Source organism: Garra rufa, chromosome 20 (assembly GCF_049309525.1).
Source record: "Garra rufa chromosome 20, GarRuf1.0, whole genome shotgun sequence".
In the NCBI taxonomy this organism is placed as follows: Eukaryota; Metazoa; Chordata; class Actinopteri; order Cypriniformes; family Cyprinidae; genus Garra; species Garra rufa.
In genome coordinates this window covers 41574301-41593043 of record NC_133380.1, presented here as the reverse complement: position 1 = coordinate 41593043, position 18743 = coordinate 41574301, and the positions used below count along the sequence as shown (strand labels likewise).

General features: G+C 40.4%; 1 protein-coding gene across 1 annotated transcript; it reads left to right on the top strand.

Moving 5' to 3' along the window:
* The first annotated feature begins 504 nt into the window (after positions 1-504).
* Positions 505-13314, top strand: LOC141293554 (mediator of RNA polymerase II transcription subunit 26-like). Its single transcript, XM_073825576.1, has 3 exons — positions 505-576; positions 1258-1332; positions 12066-13314. The coding sequence occupies exons 1-3, from the start codon at positions 505-507 to the stop codon at positions 13236-13238; spliced, it is 1320 nt and encodes a 439-aa protein (XP_073681677.1). The 3' UTR covers positions 13239-13314.
* The last annotated feature ends 5429 nt before the right edge of the window (positions 13315-18743 follow it).

The following is an 18743-nucleotide window of genomic DNA, read 5'->3' as shown; positions in this document are numbered from 1 at the left end:
TTTTTCACACAGGGCCATGTGGGTTTTGAGTTTGTTTTCCCTTCATAATAAAAAAACTTTATTCAAAAACTGCATGTTGTTTACTTGTGTTATCTTTGATTAATATTTTAATTTATTTGATGATCTGAAACATTAAAGTGTGACAAAAAAATAAAAACTCAGCAACACTTTTCCACACCACTGTATGTGTGATGAATAAATGTTTAAAAGTATTGTGTGTAGTCTATCAGCAAATATGAGCTCATAAAAACTTTTTTTTTTTAAACTGCTGAAGCATAGTTTCTTGGATTCATATGTGGTTGTCATTGAGAACTCTGTGGGCCATGTGAGACCACTACTGCACCTGCACAAGCCTTTTCTTGGGCAGTTTAGTCATTTGCCTGCATGGACACGGACAGATGCGCTCATACAGGGCTGGCACTGAAGGTCTTTCACATGAGAGCCGTGTGCGTGTTAGAAGAGCTCTGCTAGTATTATGTGTTCTTACTCTGTCACTGTCTGACAATGAAAAGAGCTTCATCAAGACTTCATCAGCTCAAAGAACAGCTCCTTCAGGCCATGGATGCTCAAAATAACGTGAGTTATAGACCCAAGTAATGACTACAATCCTTCACGGTGTTGTCTAGTATAGCGGTGCTGGATATGCATCATCAGTAGTAACTGTCTCTTCATTTAACTATGCATTTTAACTACATACTGCATTTTCTATCCATTCTTTCAGTGCTTTATGTGGAGAGTATTAGGAAAGCATTATTTCAACTGCATGCTTTTCTTTCTTTCTTCTGTTGAATGCAGAAGAAGATATTTTGAATAATGTTGGTAGCAGTTGCTGATCCCCATTGACTTCCATAGTATGAAGAAACACACTATAGACGTCAATAGGGGTAATGTAAAATCATCTAAAAAGTTGTTTGCTATTTTGCTCAGTCTCACTGTGCTGAGGTTTATTTTCATTCTTTAACTCCCTGGGGCGTTTTTCACAGATTCTAAGAGAAATGGGTATGCAAGCGTGTCACATTTGCATTTGCAACCACAACTGCTAACTGTGATGTGAAAGAGTCTCTGCAGGTGCACATGTGAGAGCACATTCAAATACACAAGCCCCCAATACTTTCCTGAATATGATCAGCCTCAGAAAAACAGACAGGAACATACAGAAACATTATTAGTCATGTGAAATCATTAAGCATTGTAGGGTTTTTTTAATGCATGGAAGATATTATGAAATGACATTAGCTTAATTCTGTCTGTCAGCAGATACAGAACATGATGGCTGTACTGGATGTGATATGCTGCCTGGAAAGTTACCCCATGACTAAAGAGGCTCTAATGGTAAGAAAATAACTTACTATGTTACAATGAATTAACCCCAACAACACAATACAATGCAATTTTATTTATAGAGCACAATTTAAAAACAACTGAAGTTGGCCAAAGTGCTTTAGATCACCATACGACAATTAAAACACACAGCAACAAAAAACACAATTATAAAACAGAACAGAACAGATTCATAAAACAACAGATCAAGATATATTAAGAATAGGTCTTTAGAGGTCTTAAGATTTGAAAACAGACAAGGTTGGGGCAGTTCCGATATGAAACGGGAGACTATTCTATAGTATTGGGCCAACAACAGAAAAAGCATGGTCACCTCTGGTTTTTAGTCTTGTCTTAGGCACTTGCAACAGATCCTAATTAGTAGATCTGAATGGTCTTGATGGAGTCCAATGCTGTAACAGATCAGTTCAGTGTTGCCAACTTTTTTCAATGGAAAGTAGCTAAACCCTTCTTGAAAAGTCGCCAAATGTCGCTAAATGACGTCATGCGCTCATTAGCATATTCATGACGTCAGTACGTCGTATTGTCTTGCGTCTCTGTGCTCACATACTGCTATTTAATGCAGCCAAATTCAATGAAACTGTTTTCATTTATGTATTTCATTGATATATTGATATATTTTATGGTTTCTTTCGCCAGACAACGGAGTAAATATGAAATAGTGACTGAAACGCGGCCCATTAGGACTATATAACCAGCTCTCGAAGATATTTATCTTCACTAAAATCGTTATTCATAATCACGACATTGTCTGATGAAATCAAATACACATACAATTAAGACAATGGCTGTGCTGTAACTTCGGCTATACTTGCATGTAAAATAGAGTTAAGAAGCATCAGAATATCCTTTTTTATCTGAAAGTGCTCTGCCGCTCACTGAACAGAGCAGACGCAGACAGAAAGAGAGGAAAAGCACGACTTCGCGCTCGCGCGGCAGTACCAGAGAGTCTAATAAACTAAATAAGGTTTGTCCAAGAAGTCGCTACATTTGTCGCTAGCCGCTTTTTAAAAAAAAAAAAGTCGCTAAGGGGGTCTGAAAAGTCGCTAAATCTAGCGACAAAGTCGCCAAGTTGGCAACACTGGATCAGTTAAGTGCTGTGGGGCCTAACTGTGAAGAGATTTCAAAAACAAACATTAAGATTTTAAAATCGATTCTATACTTAACTGGCAACCAATGAAGTGAGATTAAAACCGGTGTAATAGTCTCATATTTGTGTTTCCAGTAAGAAGCTGAGCTGCTGTGTTCTGAACTAGCTGCAAAAGAGAAACATAGGACTGAGAAACTCCAACATACAGAGAACTGCAGTAGTCTAGCTGAGATGTTACAAATGCATGCATAGCTATTTCAAGCTTCTTTATAGATAGAAATGCCTTCACTTTTGAAAGATGACAGATATGATAAAAACAGGATTTGACCACAGTACTTATCTGCTTATTAAATTTGAGGTTATTGTCAAACCAAACACCCAAGTGTAGAGATTTAGTTTTGAAATCGTGTAAACAGTGTTCATTGGGACCAAACACAATATATTCATTTTTCGGGTGCACTAGAACATGTTCTCATGCATGGTGGTTCAAAAATGCATTATTTTTCACATAATTTACATTATTACAATAGCTTTCTCTCCAGGCTGCCACAAATGGCTCGATTAATTTCGGGTTTGATGAATGCCCGCCTTCCAAAAAACTAAATGTGTTGTGATTGGTTAGCAGTCCCACTGCATTGTGATTGGCCAACAGCTTAGACAATATTTCAGTCCTGCCATGCCCATTGTGCTCATTTATTTAATTGTTTACATGCCTAAAGCCAGCTCCAGCATTAGGCTAGTGAAGCTATCTACACTGTATGATGAATAAATCTCTCACCCCAAACTGCACACATCAACGGCGCGGCTCTGACGTGGACACCGATGATCGTCACTCTAGTCAATGCTTGTGTTTACATCAGCCGCAGCTCCGCATGTTTTGGACCCCCTATATCGCACACGTCAACAATGCAGCTCCAGCATGCCTACCGGAGCAGTTCCCTGCTGAAAAAAACAGCATATGCTGGTTAGGCATGTTTTGGTGCTGGGATGCTGGTTTATGCTGGCTCTTTGCTGGTTTATGCTGGTCCTTTGCTGGTTTATGCTGGTCATGTTGCTGGTCAAGGACCAGCATAAACCAGCAAAGGACCAGCATAAACCAGCAAAGGACCAGCATAAACCAGCAAAGGACCAGCATAAACCAGCAAAGGACCAGCTTAAACCAGCAAAGGACCAACATAAACCAGCAAAGGACCAGCTTTAAACCAGCAAAGGACCAGCTTTAAACCAGCAAATGACCAGCATAAACCAGCAAAGAGCCAGCATAAACCAGCAAAGGACCAGCTTAAACCAGCAAAGGACCAGCATAAACCAGCAAAGGACCAGCATAAACCAGCAAATGACCAGCATAAACCAGCAAAGGACCAGCTTTAAACCAGCAAAGGACCAGCTTTAAACCAGCAAATGACCAGCATAAACCAGCAAAGAGCCAGCATAAACCAGCAAAGGACCAGCATAAACCAGCAAAGGACCAGCATAAACCAGCAAAGGACCAGCATAAACCAGCAAAGGACCAGCTTAAACCAGCAAAGGACCAGTATAAACCAGCAAAGGACCAGCATAAACCAGCAAATGACCAGCTTTAAACCAGCAAAGGACCAGCTTTAAACCAGCAAATGACCAGCATAAACCAGCAAAGGACCATCTTAAACCAGCAAAGGACCAGCATAAACCAGCAAATGACCAGCTTTAAACCAGCAAAGGACCAGCTTTAAACCAGCAAAGGACCAGCTTAAACCAGCAAAGGACCAGCATAAACCAGCAAAGGACCAACATAAACCAGCAAAGGACCAGCTTTAAACCAGCAAATGACCAGCATAAACCAGCAAAGAGCCAGCATAAACCAGCAAAGAGCCAGCATAAACCAGCAAAGGACCAACATAAACCAGCAATGGACCAGCATAAACCAGCAAATGACCAGCTTTAAACCAGCAAAGGACCAGCTTTAAACCAGCAAAGGACCAGCATAAACCAGCAAAGAGCCAGCATAAACCAGCAAAGAGCCAGCATAAACCAGCAAAGAGCCAGCATAAACCAGCAAAGGACCAGCTTAAACCAGCAAAGGACCAGCATAAACCAGCAAAGGACCAACATAAACCAGCAAAGGACCAACATAAACCAGCAAAGGACCAGCATAAACCAGCAAATGACCAGCATAAACCAGCAAAGAGCCAGCATAAACCAGCAAAGGACCAGCATAAACCAGCAAAGGACCAACTTTAAACCAGCAAAGGACCAACTTTAAACCAGCAAAGGACCAGCTTTAAACCAGCAAATGACCAGCATAAACCAGCAAATGACCAGCTTTAAACCAGCAAAGGACCAGCTTTAAACCAGCAAATGACCAGCATAAACCAGCAAAGAGCCAGCATAAACCAGCAAAGAGCCAGCATAAACCAGCAAAGGACCAGCTTTAAACCAGCAAAGGACCAGCATAAACCAGCAAAGGGCCAGCATAAACCAGCAAAGGACCATCTTAAACCAGCAAAGGACCAGCATAAACCAGCAAAGGACCAACATAAACCAGCAAAGGACCAGCATAAACCAGCAAAGGACCAGCTTAAACCAGCAAAGAGCCAGCATAAACCAGCAAAGGACCAGCTTAAACCAGCAAAGGACCAGTTTAAACCAGCAAACAACCAGCATAAACCAGCAAAGAGCCAGCATAAACCAGCAAAGGACCAGCTTAAACCAGCAAACAACCAGCATAAACCAGCAAAGAGCCAGCATAAACCAGCAAAGGACCAGCTTAAACCAGCAAACAACCAACATAAACCAGCAAAGGACCAGCATAAACCAGCAAAGGACCAGCTTAAACCAGCAAACAACCAGCATAAACCAGCAAAGAGCCAGCATAAACCAGCAAAGGACCAGCTTAAACCAGCAAATGACCAGCATAAACCAGCAAATGACTAGCATAAACCAGCAAATGACCAGCATAAACCAGCAAATGACCATCATATACCAGCAAAGAGCCAGCATAAACCAGCAAACAACCAGCATAAACCAGCAAAGAGCCAGCATAAACCAGCAAATGACCAGCTTTAAACCAGCAAAGAGCCAGCATAAACCAGCAAAGGACCAGCTTAAACCAGCAAACAACCAGCATAAACCAGCAAAGAGCCAGCATAAACCAGCAAATGACTAGCATAAACCAGCAAATGACCAGCTTTAAACCAGCAAATGACCAGCATAAACCAGCAAAGAGCCAGCATAAACCAGCAAAGGACCAGCTTAAACCAGCAAACAACCATCATAAACCAGCAAAGAGCCAGCATAAACCAGCAAAGGACCAGCATAAACCAGCAAATGACCAGCTTTAAACCAGCAAATGACCAGCATAAACCAGCAAAGGACCAGCATAAACCAGCAAATGACCAGCATAAACCAGCAAATGACCAGCATAAACCAGCAAATGACCAGCATAAACCAGCAAATGACCAGCATATACCAGCAAAGGACCATCTTAAACCAGCAAATGACCAGCATAAACCAGCAAATGACCAGCATAAACCAGCAAATGACCAGCATAAACCAGCAAAGGACCAGCATAAACCAGCAAATGACCAGCATAAACCAGCAAAGAGCCAGCAAAGGACCATCTTAAACCAGCAAATGACCAGCATAAACCAGCAAATGACCAGCATAAACCAGCAAAGAGCCAGAAAAGGACTAGCATAAACCAGCAAATGACTAGCATAAACCAGCAAATGACCAGCATAAACCAGCAAAGGACCAGCATATACCAGCATAAACCAGCAAAGGACCAGCTTAAACCAGCAAATGACCAGCATAAACCAGCAAAGAGCCAGCAAAGGACTAGCATAAACCAGCAAATGACCAGCATAAACCAGCAAATGACCAGCATAAACCAGCAAAGAGCCAGAAAAGGACTAGCATAAACCAGCAAATGACTAGCATAAACCAGCAAATGACCAGCATAAACCAGCAAAGGACCAGCATTAACCAGCAAAGGACCAGCTTAAACCAGCAAATGACCAACATAAACCAGCAAAGAGCCAGCAAAGGACTAGCATAAACCAGCAAATGACCAGCATAAACCAGCAAATGACCAGCATAAACCAGCAAAGGACCAGCATAAACCAGCAAAGAGCCAGCAAAGGACTAGCATAAACCAGCAAATGACCAGCATAAACCAGCAAATGACCAGCATATACCAGCAAAGGACCAGCTTAAACCAGCAAATGACCAGCATAAACCAGCAAAGGACCAGCATTAACCAGCAAAGGACCAGCTTAAACCAGCAAATGACCAACATAAACCAGCAAAGAGCCAGCAAAGGACTAGCATAAACCAGCAAATGACCAGCATAAACCAGCAAATGACCAGCATATACCAGCAAAGGACCAGCTTAAACCAGCAAATGACCAGCATAAACCAGCAAACAATCAGCTTAAACCAGCAAAGGACCAGCATAAACCAGCAAAGAGCCAGCAAAGGACTAGCATAAACCAGCAAAGGACTATCATAAACCAGCAAAGGACCAGCATAAACCAGCAAATGACCAGCATAAACCAGCAAAGGACCAGCATAAACCAGCAAAGGACCAGCATAAACCAGCAAAGGACCAGCATAAACCAGTAAAGGACCAACATAAACCATCTTAAACCAGCATAAACCAGCAAAGGACCAGCATAAACCAGTAAAGGACCACCTTAAACCAGCAAAGGACCAGCATAAACCAGTAAAGGACCAACATAAACCAGCTTAAACCAGCATAAACCAGCAAAGGACCAGCATAAACCAGTAAAGGACCAGCATAAACCAGCTTAAACCAGCATAAACCAGCAAAGGACCATCTTAAACCAGCAAAGGACCAGCATAAACCAGTAAAGGACCAACATAAACCAGCTTAAACCAGCATAAACCAGCAAATGACCAGCATAAACCAGCAAAGGACCAGCATAAACCAGCAAAGGACCAGCATAAACCAGCAAATGACCAGCATAAACCAGCAAAGGACCAGCATAAACCAGTAAAGGACCAACATAAACCAGCATAAACCAGCATAAACCAGCAAAGGACCAGCATAAACCAGCAAATGACCAGCATAAACCAGCAAAGGACCAGCATAAACCAGCAAATGACCAGCATAAACCAGCAAAGGACCAGCATAAACCAGCAAAGGACCATCATAAACCAGCAAAGAGCCAGCATAAACCAGCAAAGGACCATCTTAAACCAGCAAAGGACCAGCATAAACCAGTAAAGGACCAACATAAACCATCTTAAACCATCATAAACCAGCAAAGGACCAGCATAAACCAGTAAAGGACCAGCATAAACCAGCTTAAACCAGCATAAACCAGCAAAGGACCAGCATAAACCAGCAAAGGACCAGCATAAACCAGTAAAGGACCAGCATAAACCAGCTTAAACCAGCATAAACCAGCAAAGGACCAGCATAAACCAGTAAAGGACCAGCATAAACCAGCTTAAACCAGCATAAACCAGCAAAGGACCAGCATAAACCAGTAAAGGACCAGCATAAACCAGCTTAAACCAGCATAAACCAGCAAAGGACCAGCATAAACCAGCTTAAACCAGCATAAACCAGTAAAGGACCAACATAAACCAGCATAAACCAGCAAAGGACCAGCATTAACCAGTAAAGGACCAGCATAAACCAGCATAAACCAGCAAAGGACCAGCATAAACCAGCAAAGGACCAGCATAAACCAGTAAAGGACCAGCATAAACCAGCTTAAACCAGCATAAACCAGCAAAGGACCAGCATAAACCAGTAAAGGACCAGCATAAACCAGCATAAACCAGCAAAGGACCAGCATAAACCAGCAAAGGACCAGCATAAACCAGTAAAGGACCAGCATAAACCATCTTAAACCAGCATAAACCAGCAAAGGACCAGCATAAACCAGTAAAGGACCAGCATAAACCAGCTTAAACCAGCATAAACCAGCAAAGGACCAGCATAAACCACCAAAGGACCAGCATAAACCAGTAAAGGACCAGCATAAACCAGCTTAAACCAGCATAAACCAGTAAAGGACCATCATAAACCAGCTTAAACCAGCATAATCCAGCAAAGGACCATCATAAACCAGTAAAGGACCAGCATAAACCATCTTAAACCAGCATAAACCAGCAAATGACCAGCATAAACCAGCAAATGACCAGCATATACCAGCAAAGGACCATCTTAAACCAGCAAATGACCAGCATAAACCAGCAAATGACCAGCATAAACCAGCAAAGGACCAGCATAAACCAGCAAATGACCAGCATAAACCAGCAAAGAGCCAGCAAAGGACCATCTTAAACCAGCAAATGACCAGCATAAACCAGCAAATGACCAGCATAAACCAGCAAAGAGCCAGAAAAGGACTAGCATAAACCAGCAAATGACTAGCATAAACCAGCAAATGACCAGCATAAACCAGCAAAGGACCAGCATATACCAGCATAAACCAGCAAAGGACCAGCTTAAACCAGCAAATGACCAGCATAAACCAGCAAAGAGCCAGCAAAGGACTAGCATAAACCAGCAAATGACCAGCATAAACCAGCAAATGACCAGCATAAACCAGCAAAGAGCCAGAAAAGGACTAGCATAAACCAGCAAATGACTAGCATAAACCAGCAAATGACCAGCATAAACCAGCAAAGGACCAGCATATACCAGCAAACAACCAGCATAAACCAGCAAAGGACCAGCTTAAACCAGCAAATGACCAACATAAACCAGCAAAGAGCCAGCAAAGGACTAGCATAAACCAGCAAATGACCAGCATAAACCAGCAAATGACCAGCATAAACCAGCAAATGACCAGCATAAACCAGCAAAGGACCAGCATATACCAGCAAAGGACCAGCTTAAACCAGCAAATGACCAGCATAAACCAGCAAACAATCAGCTTAAACCAGCAAAGGACCAGCATAAACCAGCAAAGAGCCAGCAAAGGACTAGCATAAACCAGCAAAGGACTATCATAAACCAGCAAAGGACCAGCATAAACCAGCAAATGACCAGCATAAACCAGCAAATGACCAGCATAAACCAGCAAAGGACCAGCATAAACCAGCAAAGGACCAGCATAAACCAGTAAAGGACCATCTTAAACCAGCAAAGGACCAGCATAAACCAGTAAAGGACCAACATAAACCAGCTTAAACCAGCATAAACCAGCAAAGGACCAGCATAAACCAGCAAATGACCAGCATAAACCAGCAAAGGACCAGCATAAACCAGCAAAGGACCAGCATAAACCAGTAAAGGACCATCTTAAACCAGCAAAGGACCAGCATAAACCAGTAAAGGACCAACATAAACCAGCTTAAACCAGCATAAACCAGCAAAGGACCAGCATAAACCAGTAAAGGACCATCTTAAACCAGCAAAGGACCAGCATAAACCAGTAAAGGACCAACATAAACCAGCTTAAACCAGCATAAACCAGCAAAGGACCAGCATAAACCAGTAAAGGACCAGCATAAACCAGCTTAAACCAGCATAAACCAGCAAAGGACCATCTTAAACCAGCAAAGGACCAGCATAAACCAGTAAAGGACCAACATAAACCAGCTTAAACCAGCATAAACCAGCAAATGACCAGCATAAACCAGCAAAGGACCAGCATAAACCAGCAAAGGACCAGCATAAACCAGCAAATGACCAGCATAAACCAGCAAAGGACCAGCATAAACCAGTAAAGGACCAACATAAACCAGCTTAAACCAGCATAAACCAGCAAAGGACCAGCATAAACCAGCAAATGACCAGCATAAACCAGCAAAGGACCAGCATAAACCAGCAAATGACCAGCATAAACCAGCAAAGGACCAGCATAAACCAGCAAAGGACCATCATAAACCAGCAAAGAGCCAGCATAAACCAGCAAAGGACCATCTTAAACCAGCAAAGGACCAGCATAAACCAGTAAAGGACCAACATAAACCAGCTTAAACCAGCATAAACCAGCAAAGGACCAGCATAAACCAGTAAAGGACCAGCATAAACCAGCTTAAACCAGCATAAACCAGCAAAGGACCAGCATAAACCAGCAAAGGACCAGCATAAACCAGTAAAGGACCAGCATAAACCATCTTAAACCAGCATAAACCAGCAAAGGACCAGCATAAACCAGTAAAGGACCAGCATAAACCAGCTTAAACCAGCATAAACCAGCAAAGGACCAGCATAAACCAGTAAAGGACCAGCATAAACCAGCTTAAACCAGCATAAACCAGCAAAGGACCAGCATAAACCAGTAAAGGACCAGCATAAACCAGCTTAAACCAGCATAAACCAGTAAAGGACCAACATAAACCAGCATAAACCAGCAAAGGACCAGCATTAACCAGTAAAGGACCAGCATAAACCAGCATAAACCAGCAAAGGACCAGCATAAACCAGTAAAGGACCAGCATAAACCAGCTTAAACCAGCATAAACCAGCAAAGGACCAGCATAAACCAGTAAAGGACCAGCATAAACCAGCTTAAACCAGCATAAACCAGCAAAGGACCAGCATAAACCACCAAAGGACCAGCATAAACCAGTAAAGGACCAGCATAAACCAGCTTAAACCAGCATAAACCAGTAAAGGACCAGCATAAACCAGTAAAGGACCAGCATAAACCAGCTTAAACCAGCATAAACCAGCAAATGACCAGCATAAACCAGCTTAAACCAGCGTCCCAGCACCCAAGGATACCTAACCAGCATATGCTGTTTTTTTCAGCAGGGTTTGCGGACACTTTAGTCAATGCTCACGTTTATACGAATTTCCCAGCGGCTAAAGCATCCCAGAAGTGGCTGTCCATGCTACATCACTAAAGTTAAGCGAATCCCCAACTCATCCCTCCTCACTCGCCAACCAATGGAATTTCCGTAGGCGGGATGGACCCCGCGGTGTGACATAACAGCATGCAGAAAACAAAGGCTGTAGTCCAAAGGAGCTGTTCATTGTAGTTCTTGAAAAGGGATTTTTTTTAAACTATACATATCTCCCTTTGAAGTGGACTTTGAAATTTGTAACTTTTTAGATGTTTTTATGACCACACACACCACACACTGGCTAAAATTCAAAAAGTGAAAATCATAATATGACCCCTTTAGGAGGACTGACTCTGTGCTGTGCTAAGACAAAAACCAGACCAGATTTTTTATAGATAGAATTGTGATTTTAACTTTTTCATTTAAAATGGGACAAAAATTAGCCAATGTGGAGTCCAGGTTTGGTTCTTTAAGATGTGGTCTCACTGTGGCAAGTCTGAAGTCATGGGCAACAGTCCCAGTTTGGACAGACAACAAATCAGGGTCAACAGTGTCAATAATCTGCCCAAGAAACATTGTGTGTTTCAGTCTAGAGATAGTCTTGATCAAGGTATTCAGATTAACAGACTCAAGTGGAATCAGAGTATGGAACATCAGCCAATTTATATGACATTGTAGATGTGATGGTGTGGTGTACACTAAAAATGCTAATTAATGGGATGGTTCATCCACAATCAAACATCATTTACTCTCCCTAAAGTTGTTCCAAACCTGTGTGAGTTTCTTTCTTCTGTTGAACACAAAAGAAGATACTTGGAATAATGTTGATAACAGTTGCTAGTTAATGCATTGAGGAATGATTTGATTTGTTTTATTTTAGGAAACCAGGCTTGGAAAGTTGATCAATGAACTGAGAAAAAGAAGCACAGATGAAGATCTTGTTAAACGTTTAAAAAATCTTATCCGACGCTGGCAGGGGCTGGTTGGAGTGAATGAAGTCACGGCAAAAGAGATCTCAAGCTTTGCGGTCAAGTCGACTTCTGCTGAATGTGTTTGTAGATCGACACAAACCCTTACAGAAGACTACGGCAGATCTCTGTTCCAGACTGAGAGGGCTGAAACGTCTCAGGGTTCTGTACCAGATAAAACCATGAAATATCCAAACCGTTTTAGGAGTAAAATACCTGTTCGTGCGATCAAACCATATTCCTCCTCCATCAAGCATTTACAACAAACCACAAGCTTGAAGACCTCTCTGTCCAATCAGCATTCTCAAAATGAACATAATATCATTATCAGAGAAAGAAACACCAGCTCTGCCAGTCACAGCGATGCAAAACACTTTCCAGCAGTCAAAGCAGTACAACCCATGTGCATTACTTCTAATCCACAAAATTCCTCCATCTCAGATTCATACATTCAGATGCATGAGCCTTCAGACCTCCTCAATATACTCAGACCTGCTGCGCTCAACGCTAACATCGATGAGGTCTCCAGCACAGAGACAGACACAAACATAAAGGGTTTTGAGGATAAGACGAGGAAGAATCAGCATAACACTGTCAAACTCCAAAGAGAGGACAGCACTAAAACTGCACATCTGCAACTAGCGTATGACCCTCATGGCCAACAAATCAAACCTATATCAGGCAAAACATTTACAAACGATTGTCAGAGATCAACAGAATGTGAAATCCAGAGTAAAGAGCATTTAAAACACAGCTTTCAGAATAGTTCACTGACTGCAGAAAACTCAGGGAAGAGCTTATCTGTGGGTGAGGACGTCAAGCAAGAGATAAAGAAATCCAGAGAGTGCAGAGAAACACGTGGGTTTATAGCAGAATTGCCAGTGACGGACCTTCCAGGGGTCAGCCGAGAGGTCAGCGAGCGAGACCTGATGAGGATAGGCCAGCAGCGATGGCCCGGTGTGAACGGCTGCTACGATAATCACAATAACTGGTACGACTGGACTCAGTCCATCACCCTGGATCCGTATGGAGATGGGAGTAAACTCAAGATTCTGCCTTATGTTGGCATTGATTATAGACTTTGAGTTTGCAGAGTGTTTCTTACATCTCCAAATGTGGATTCACAACTACAACTGCGTGTTTCTTTTGAGCTAGTCTTCATTGTCCATTGCACCATTGTCACATAAAAAACACACAAAACCAACATGTACACTACCAGTCTATAGTTTGTAGTAATAAACTTTTTTTATGATGATATTTTTGGTGTTTTATGGCTTTATTTGGATAAGACGGTAGCTAGACAGCAAATGAAGTGCGAGAGAGAGATGGGATCAGGAAAGGTCTGTGAGCCAGGACTTGAACTCAGGACGCCCGAAGCATAACACAGCTACATGTTGGCACTAGGGCTGCCTTCAACTAGAGTAGTCGTTCATTTTAAAGGGGTCATAGGATGCCCATTTTCCACAAGTTCATATGATTCTTTAGGGTCTTAATGAAAAGTCTCTAATATACTTTGGTTAGAAATTCTCAATAGTAGTGTTAATAAACACCCTTTTACCTTGTCAAAATCAGCTCTGCAATATTTCAGCTCATTTTAAGACATGGCCCCTTTAAATGCAAATGAGCTCTGCTCGCCCCGCCCCTCTCTGGGACCCTCTCTACTTTAGCTGCATTTAGCCGCGTTTATCGGCGAAACTTACCAACAAGCACATTATTAAGAAAGGCGGTTTGCAAAGATGCATGAAAAAACCCTTATCCTCACTTCTGCTGTGGGTGAAGCTGCATCAGGAATGATTCGCACGAACATAGACGCATATGTAGATCGGGATCGGCTCTTTCCTTTAAAAAACGGATGTAACGCCATCCTCTGCGTCTTCAGCGGCTCAGATGTCGGGAGTAAATGACGACTGCTATGTTCATTATGATATCCAACAACAGAACACCTCAATCTGAGACATTCTTGTCTTCCTCTGCACCTGAGTCACACAATGGCGATCAGAGTCGGACTGTTTCAGCTCGGTGAGGGCGGGGCTAAGGTAAGACACTCATGTCAATCAACTGTGTGTCGTCACACCCACAAGAAGCTGAGAATGACCTGATTTTCAAAAGGGGATATTACTTTTAAAGATTAAAAAAATACCACTGGGTGGATTTTGATCATTGTAGGGTGGTTGTGTACACAAACTGACAACACACATTAATGTTCAAACAACTAGGAAAAGTTAGTTTTGCACCCCTTCAAGCATTAGTCAACTATTGGTGGCATTTATATTAATAAAAATAATCATAATTATGAGTCTTAAATTGCCTACATAACCTAGTAAGTGCTCAAGCACACACATAAAGCTTACCACAGTGCACCGGCAGATATAATACTTAAGTATGTGTCAGGGAAAACAGCAAGGAGACTGCAATAATGTTTTAATAATTTATTGATAAACTAGTGCTTTCTTTGTTTCTTTTGTTTTTCTTTGTTTTGTCATCTTCGCAGTAGTGATGCGCCTGTATGCATTTTTCATACGGATTACATAATCGAAAAATATTTGTTTTCATTTTTAATTGGTTCATTTGAGAGTAGACATTTCAGTCTCTATAGATAAATATATTTTTTCATGTCTGTAAGGCAAGTATACCTGGAGTTTCGCGCTCAAGTTCACAGAGACAGTGACAGCAGAAAGCACATCCTGTTTGCTTTATTTTACAAAAGCGCAACGTATCTTTGATATTGTGAGTGCACACAAATAAACACAGAGTCTTTACAGATTCAAAAGATGTATTACTCTTATCTGTATGACCAGTATTTTAAGAGCAAGTGAGCGGACCGGCGCCTCCATCTGTCATGCAGTGAGCGCTACTATTCAGCTTCCACACTTAGCACAGACACCTCAATAGCACACGTTTTTCTAAGTTAACATTACACCGTGTCTACACCGGACGCGACAGTTGTGCGCCGCAACAGCTAAAGTCTGTCTACACTGGACGCGACAAAGCGACCGTTGCAAATCATTTAAACTGTGTGAGCACGTCATAAATAGAACGCTGCAGCAGATGACTGTCGGGGATTTGCCGTGTCGCGCCGCATCCTGTGTAGACAGCATAATAGGTTCTATTGTATTGTGTCGCGCCGCGCCGCTCGTGTCCGGTGTACACACGGTGTTAGACTGAGCGGTCAGGTAAAGTTGGTACTACATACATCTTTCAGATGAAAGCCATATTTGAGTTTAATGAATGATAGGTGAGCGTTTGGATGTCCTGCCCCATGTACTACATTACCACATCACCCCTCACTGACTGTGTGATTTCTCCACTTCCTGTGGATTATTTTCTGAAACTAAGTTAATTAAAAAACAGGTAGTCGACTACTAGCTCTATTGGCACACTGCCCACAACTATGGAAGCCCGTTTCCGCCAGGTCAGAAAAAAATCCATGCCTTAAAAAGTCGAAATTATGATTTACTTAAGTCATAATTACGAGATAAAAAGTCGAAATTATGACTTAACAAGTCGAAATTATGAGATAAAAAGTCGAAATTATGACTTACTATGTCGAAATTATGACTTAAAAAGTCGAAATTATGACTTACTTAAGTCATAATTATGACTTACTTAAGTCATAATTATGACTTAAAAAGTCGAAATTATGACTTAAACACATTGATCACATGACCACTTCACGCCTTCCGTTTTGAATCATGATTCGCCTACGATACGCCTTTGAAGTTCCGTTTCCAGGAGTGTTCTAATGATAAACGGGACATTCCAGAACGAATTACCTTCTGTTTGGAGCTCCAAGTTCAGTAGCTACACACCTTATTAATAAAGGATATAACATTTACAGACAAGCAGAATATATAGTAAAATATGAACGCAACGCGCTGAGATGCACGTTAAGCGTTTTCTTGGGGTAGAACGGGGCTTGTAAGTGAAACGTTGGAAAGGGGCAATCATTTATTTATATATATATAAAAACATATTATAATAATATTATTATAAATATATATTATATAAATGCAAATAGATGTGGGCAGGATTTGAACGCAACGCGCTGAGTTGCACGTTAGCCTACGCGTTTTCTGTTGGAGGAAAACGCTTAAAATCAGCGCGTTGCGTTCTTTTTCACCCACTTGCCTTTTAAACGTTAATAATCTGAATAGCCTACTTAGATGTGTTTGTGCCAAATTACTTGTACTTTAGGAGTAATAAAGAAAACCTGAACCCACCAGAAAGCGAGGCTCTTACAGCAGAACTGTTAGTTAGAGCAAATATCTTTAATGAACAAATTCAAAAGAAATCTGTTGTAAAACGTTTAACGTGTCTTAGTGGAAAGGAGAGTGATAATAAAAACACACACATATAGTATTCAGATTATTTAATATGAACTGTACAGTGTACAGGCAAGCGGGTGAACCTGGAATATGAACGCAACGCGCTGAAATTAATATAATATTAATTAATATATAATATAGGCCTACTGTAGGTTAGGCCTAATAATTGTAATGATTTTATGTCAAACAACGAATACATTATATAGAGAAATTGAGCAAAGTTTCAACGGAGTTTTAAGTAACCTCTGTTTTAAAGCGCTTCAATTGGATCTCGAGTCATTTCATTCAGAATCATTTAATTTCGATCGGGACGTATAGCGGCTTCGCAGGATGTATGTGTGTGTGTGTGTGTGTGTGTGTGTGTGTGTGTATATATATAACTGTATACAAGATTTTGACCTTCTCATTTTTATTCATTTCACTCTTTTTTTCCATTAAGCCACCCCCAATTTATTAATAAGGTGTGTCGCTACTGAACTTGGAGCTCCAAACAGAAGGTAATTCGTTCTGGAATGTCCCGTTTATCATTAGAACACTCCTGGAAACGGAACTTCAAAGGCGTATCGTATAGCGAATCATGATTCAAAACGGAAGGCGTGAAGTGGTCATGTGATCAATGTGTTTAAGTCATAATTTCGACTTTTTAAGTCATAATTATGACTTAGGTAAGTCATAATTATGACTTAAGTAAGTCATAATTTCGACTTTTTAAGTCATAATTTCGACATAGTAAGTCATAATTTCGACTTTTTATCTCATAATTTCGACTTGTTAAGTCATAATTTCGACTTTTTATCTCGTAATTATGACTTAAGTAAGTCATAATTTCGACTTTTTAAGGCATGGATTTTTTTTCTGACCTGGCGGAAACGGGCTTCCATAGTTTTTCTTTTTTAATAAATCTGCAAAAATGTCAACAATTCTGTGTTTTTCTGTCAATATGGGGTGCTGTGTGTACATTAATGAGGAAAAACTTGATGAACTTAAATGATTTCAGCAAATGGCTGCAATATAACAAAGAGTGAAACATTTTAGGTTGGTCTGAATACTTTCCGTACCCACTGTAACTTATGAAGACATTTCTCATAATTTAATTCAAGATAATTTTTTAAAAATATTTTATTTTATTTTTCATTGCACTGGGCTAGCTGGCTATCAAAAAAAAAAAAACATTTGGAATATAACTAAAATTTATGTAATATATTTGATTTATTTGTAATCAATATAAGTTATTTAAAATTTTCTCATAATTTAATGTATAAGATTTTTTTAAATATTTTATTTTATTTTTCATTGAACTGGACTATTGGACTATCCAAAAAACAACATTTGGAATATTACTTTAATTTATAATAAATTCTCAGAATATAATTTATGAGAATTTAAAATATTATTATTATTTTTTTAATTAATTTCACAGGGCTACTGGACTATCTAAAATAAATAGTAAGTAGGTAAGGAAGGAAGGAAGGAAATAAAATGTATGTAATAAATTCTCATAATTTTTTAATTTATTTTTAAAATTATTATATTATTTTATTTCATTACACTGGCAGCTGGCCCATCCAAAAAGTAGACATTTCTTTATAGTTATGTATGCATCCTGTGATTTTGGTGGAACTGTGGTATAAAATGAATCATATTTTTTTTTTTTTTTTTAAATACTCCCATTACTCCTATAACATTTTTTTTTTTTTTTTTTTTTGCATTTTAAATAGTTTTTCTTGGATGTTTCTCCATCATTTCAGATCATTTGCACTGCATCTGCTCCGACAATCCAGTCAAAACAGTCATCAGATCATTTTCAATTCAATTTAATTCAATTCAAGTTTATTTGTATAGCGCTTTTCACAATACAAATCGTTGCAAAGCAGCTGTACAAAAAAATGTAGCCTACAATATATTTAGTAGCTTATTGGTGGTGACTACTGTATGTTAAGTCGATGTACATATGGTATAAATATTAAAAACAGTAATGGTGAAATCAAAAACAGATGATGAACACTAATAGTAATGATTATGTGTTGCAATCAAACTTGTAGAAAAATTGTGTGCTGGCTGGCATCATCGGCGGTTCTCTGGGGGGTTGGCATCATCTCTTCTTCTGAATCCAGACTTAATCTTGTGTAATTCCTAGTTACCACGGGATGGAAATATTTGTACGCCACTAAAATTGTACATGCATAAACTGCTTTACATTGTAGCTGCTGCTAATACACTGATATTGCACATTCAGTGTCTACTCAAATGCACAAATATGTAGCC

Bases quoted from the DNA above. Each gene is read 5' to 3' on its own strand.
- LOC141293554 (XM_073825576.1), top strand. From the start codon at position 505: ATGAAAAGAGCTTCATCAAGACTTCATCAGCTCAAAGAACAGCTCCTT. The intron at 577-1,257 runs GTGAGTTATAGA...GTCTGTCAGCAG, and splicing joins CCATGGATGCTCAAAATAAC to ATACAGAACATGATGGCTGT. The intron at 1,333-12,065 runs GTAAGAAAATAA...GTTTTATTTTAG, and splicing joins TGACTAAAGAGGCTCTAATG to GAAACCAGGCTTGGAAAGTT.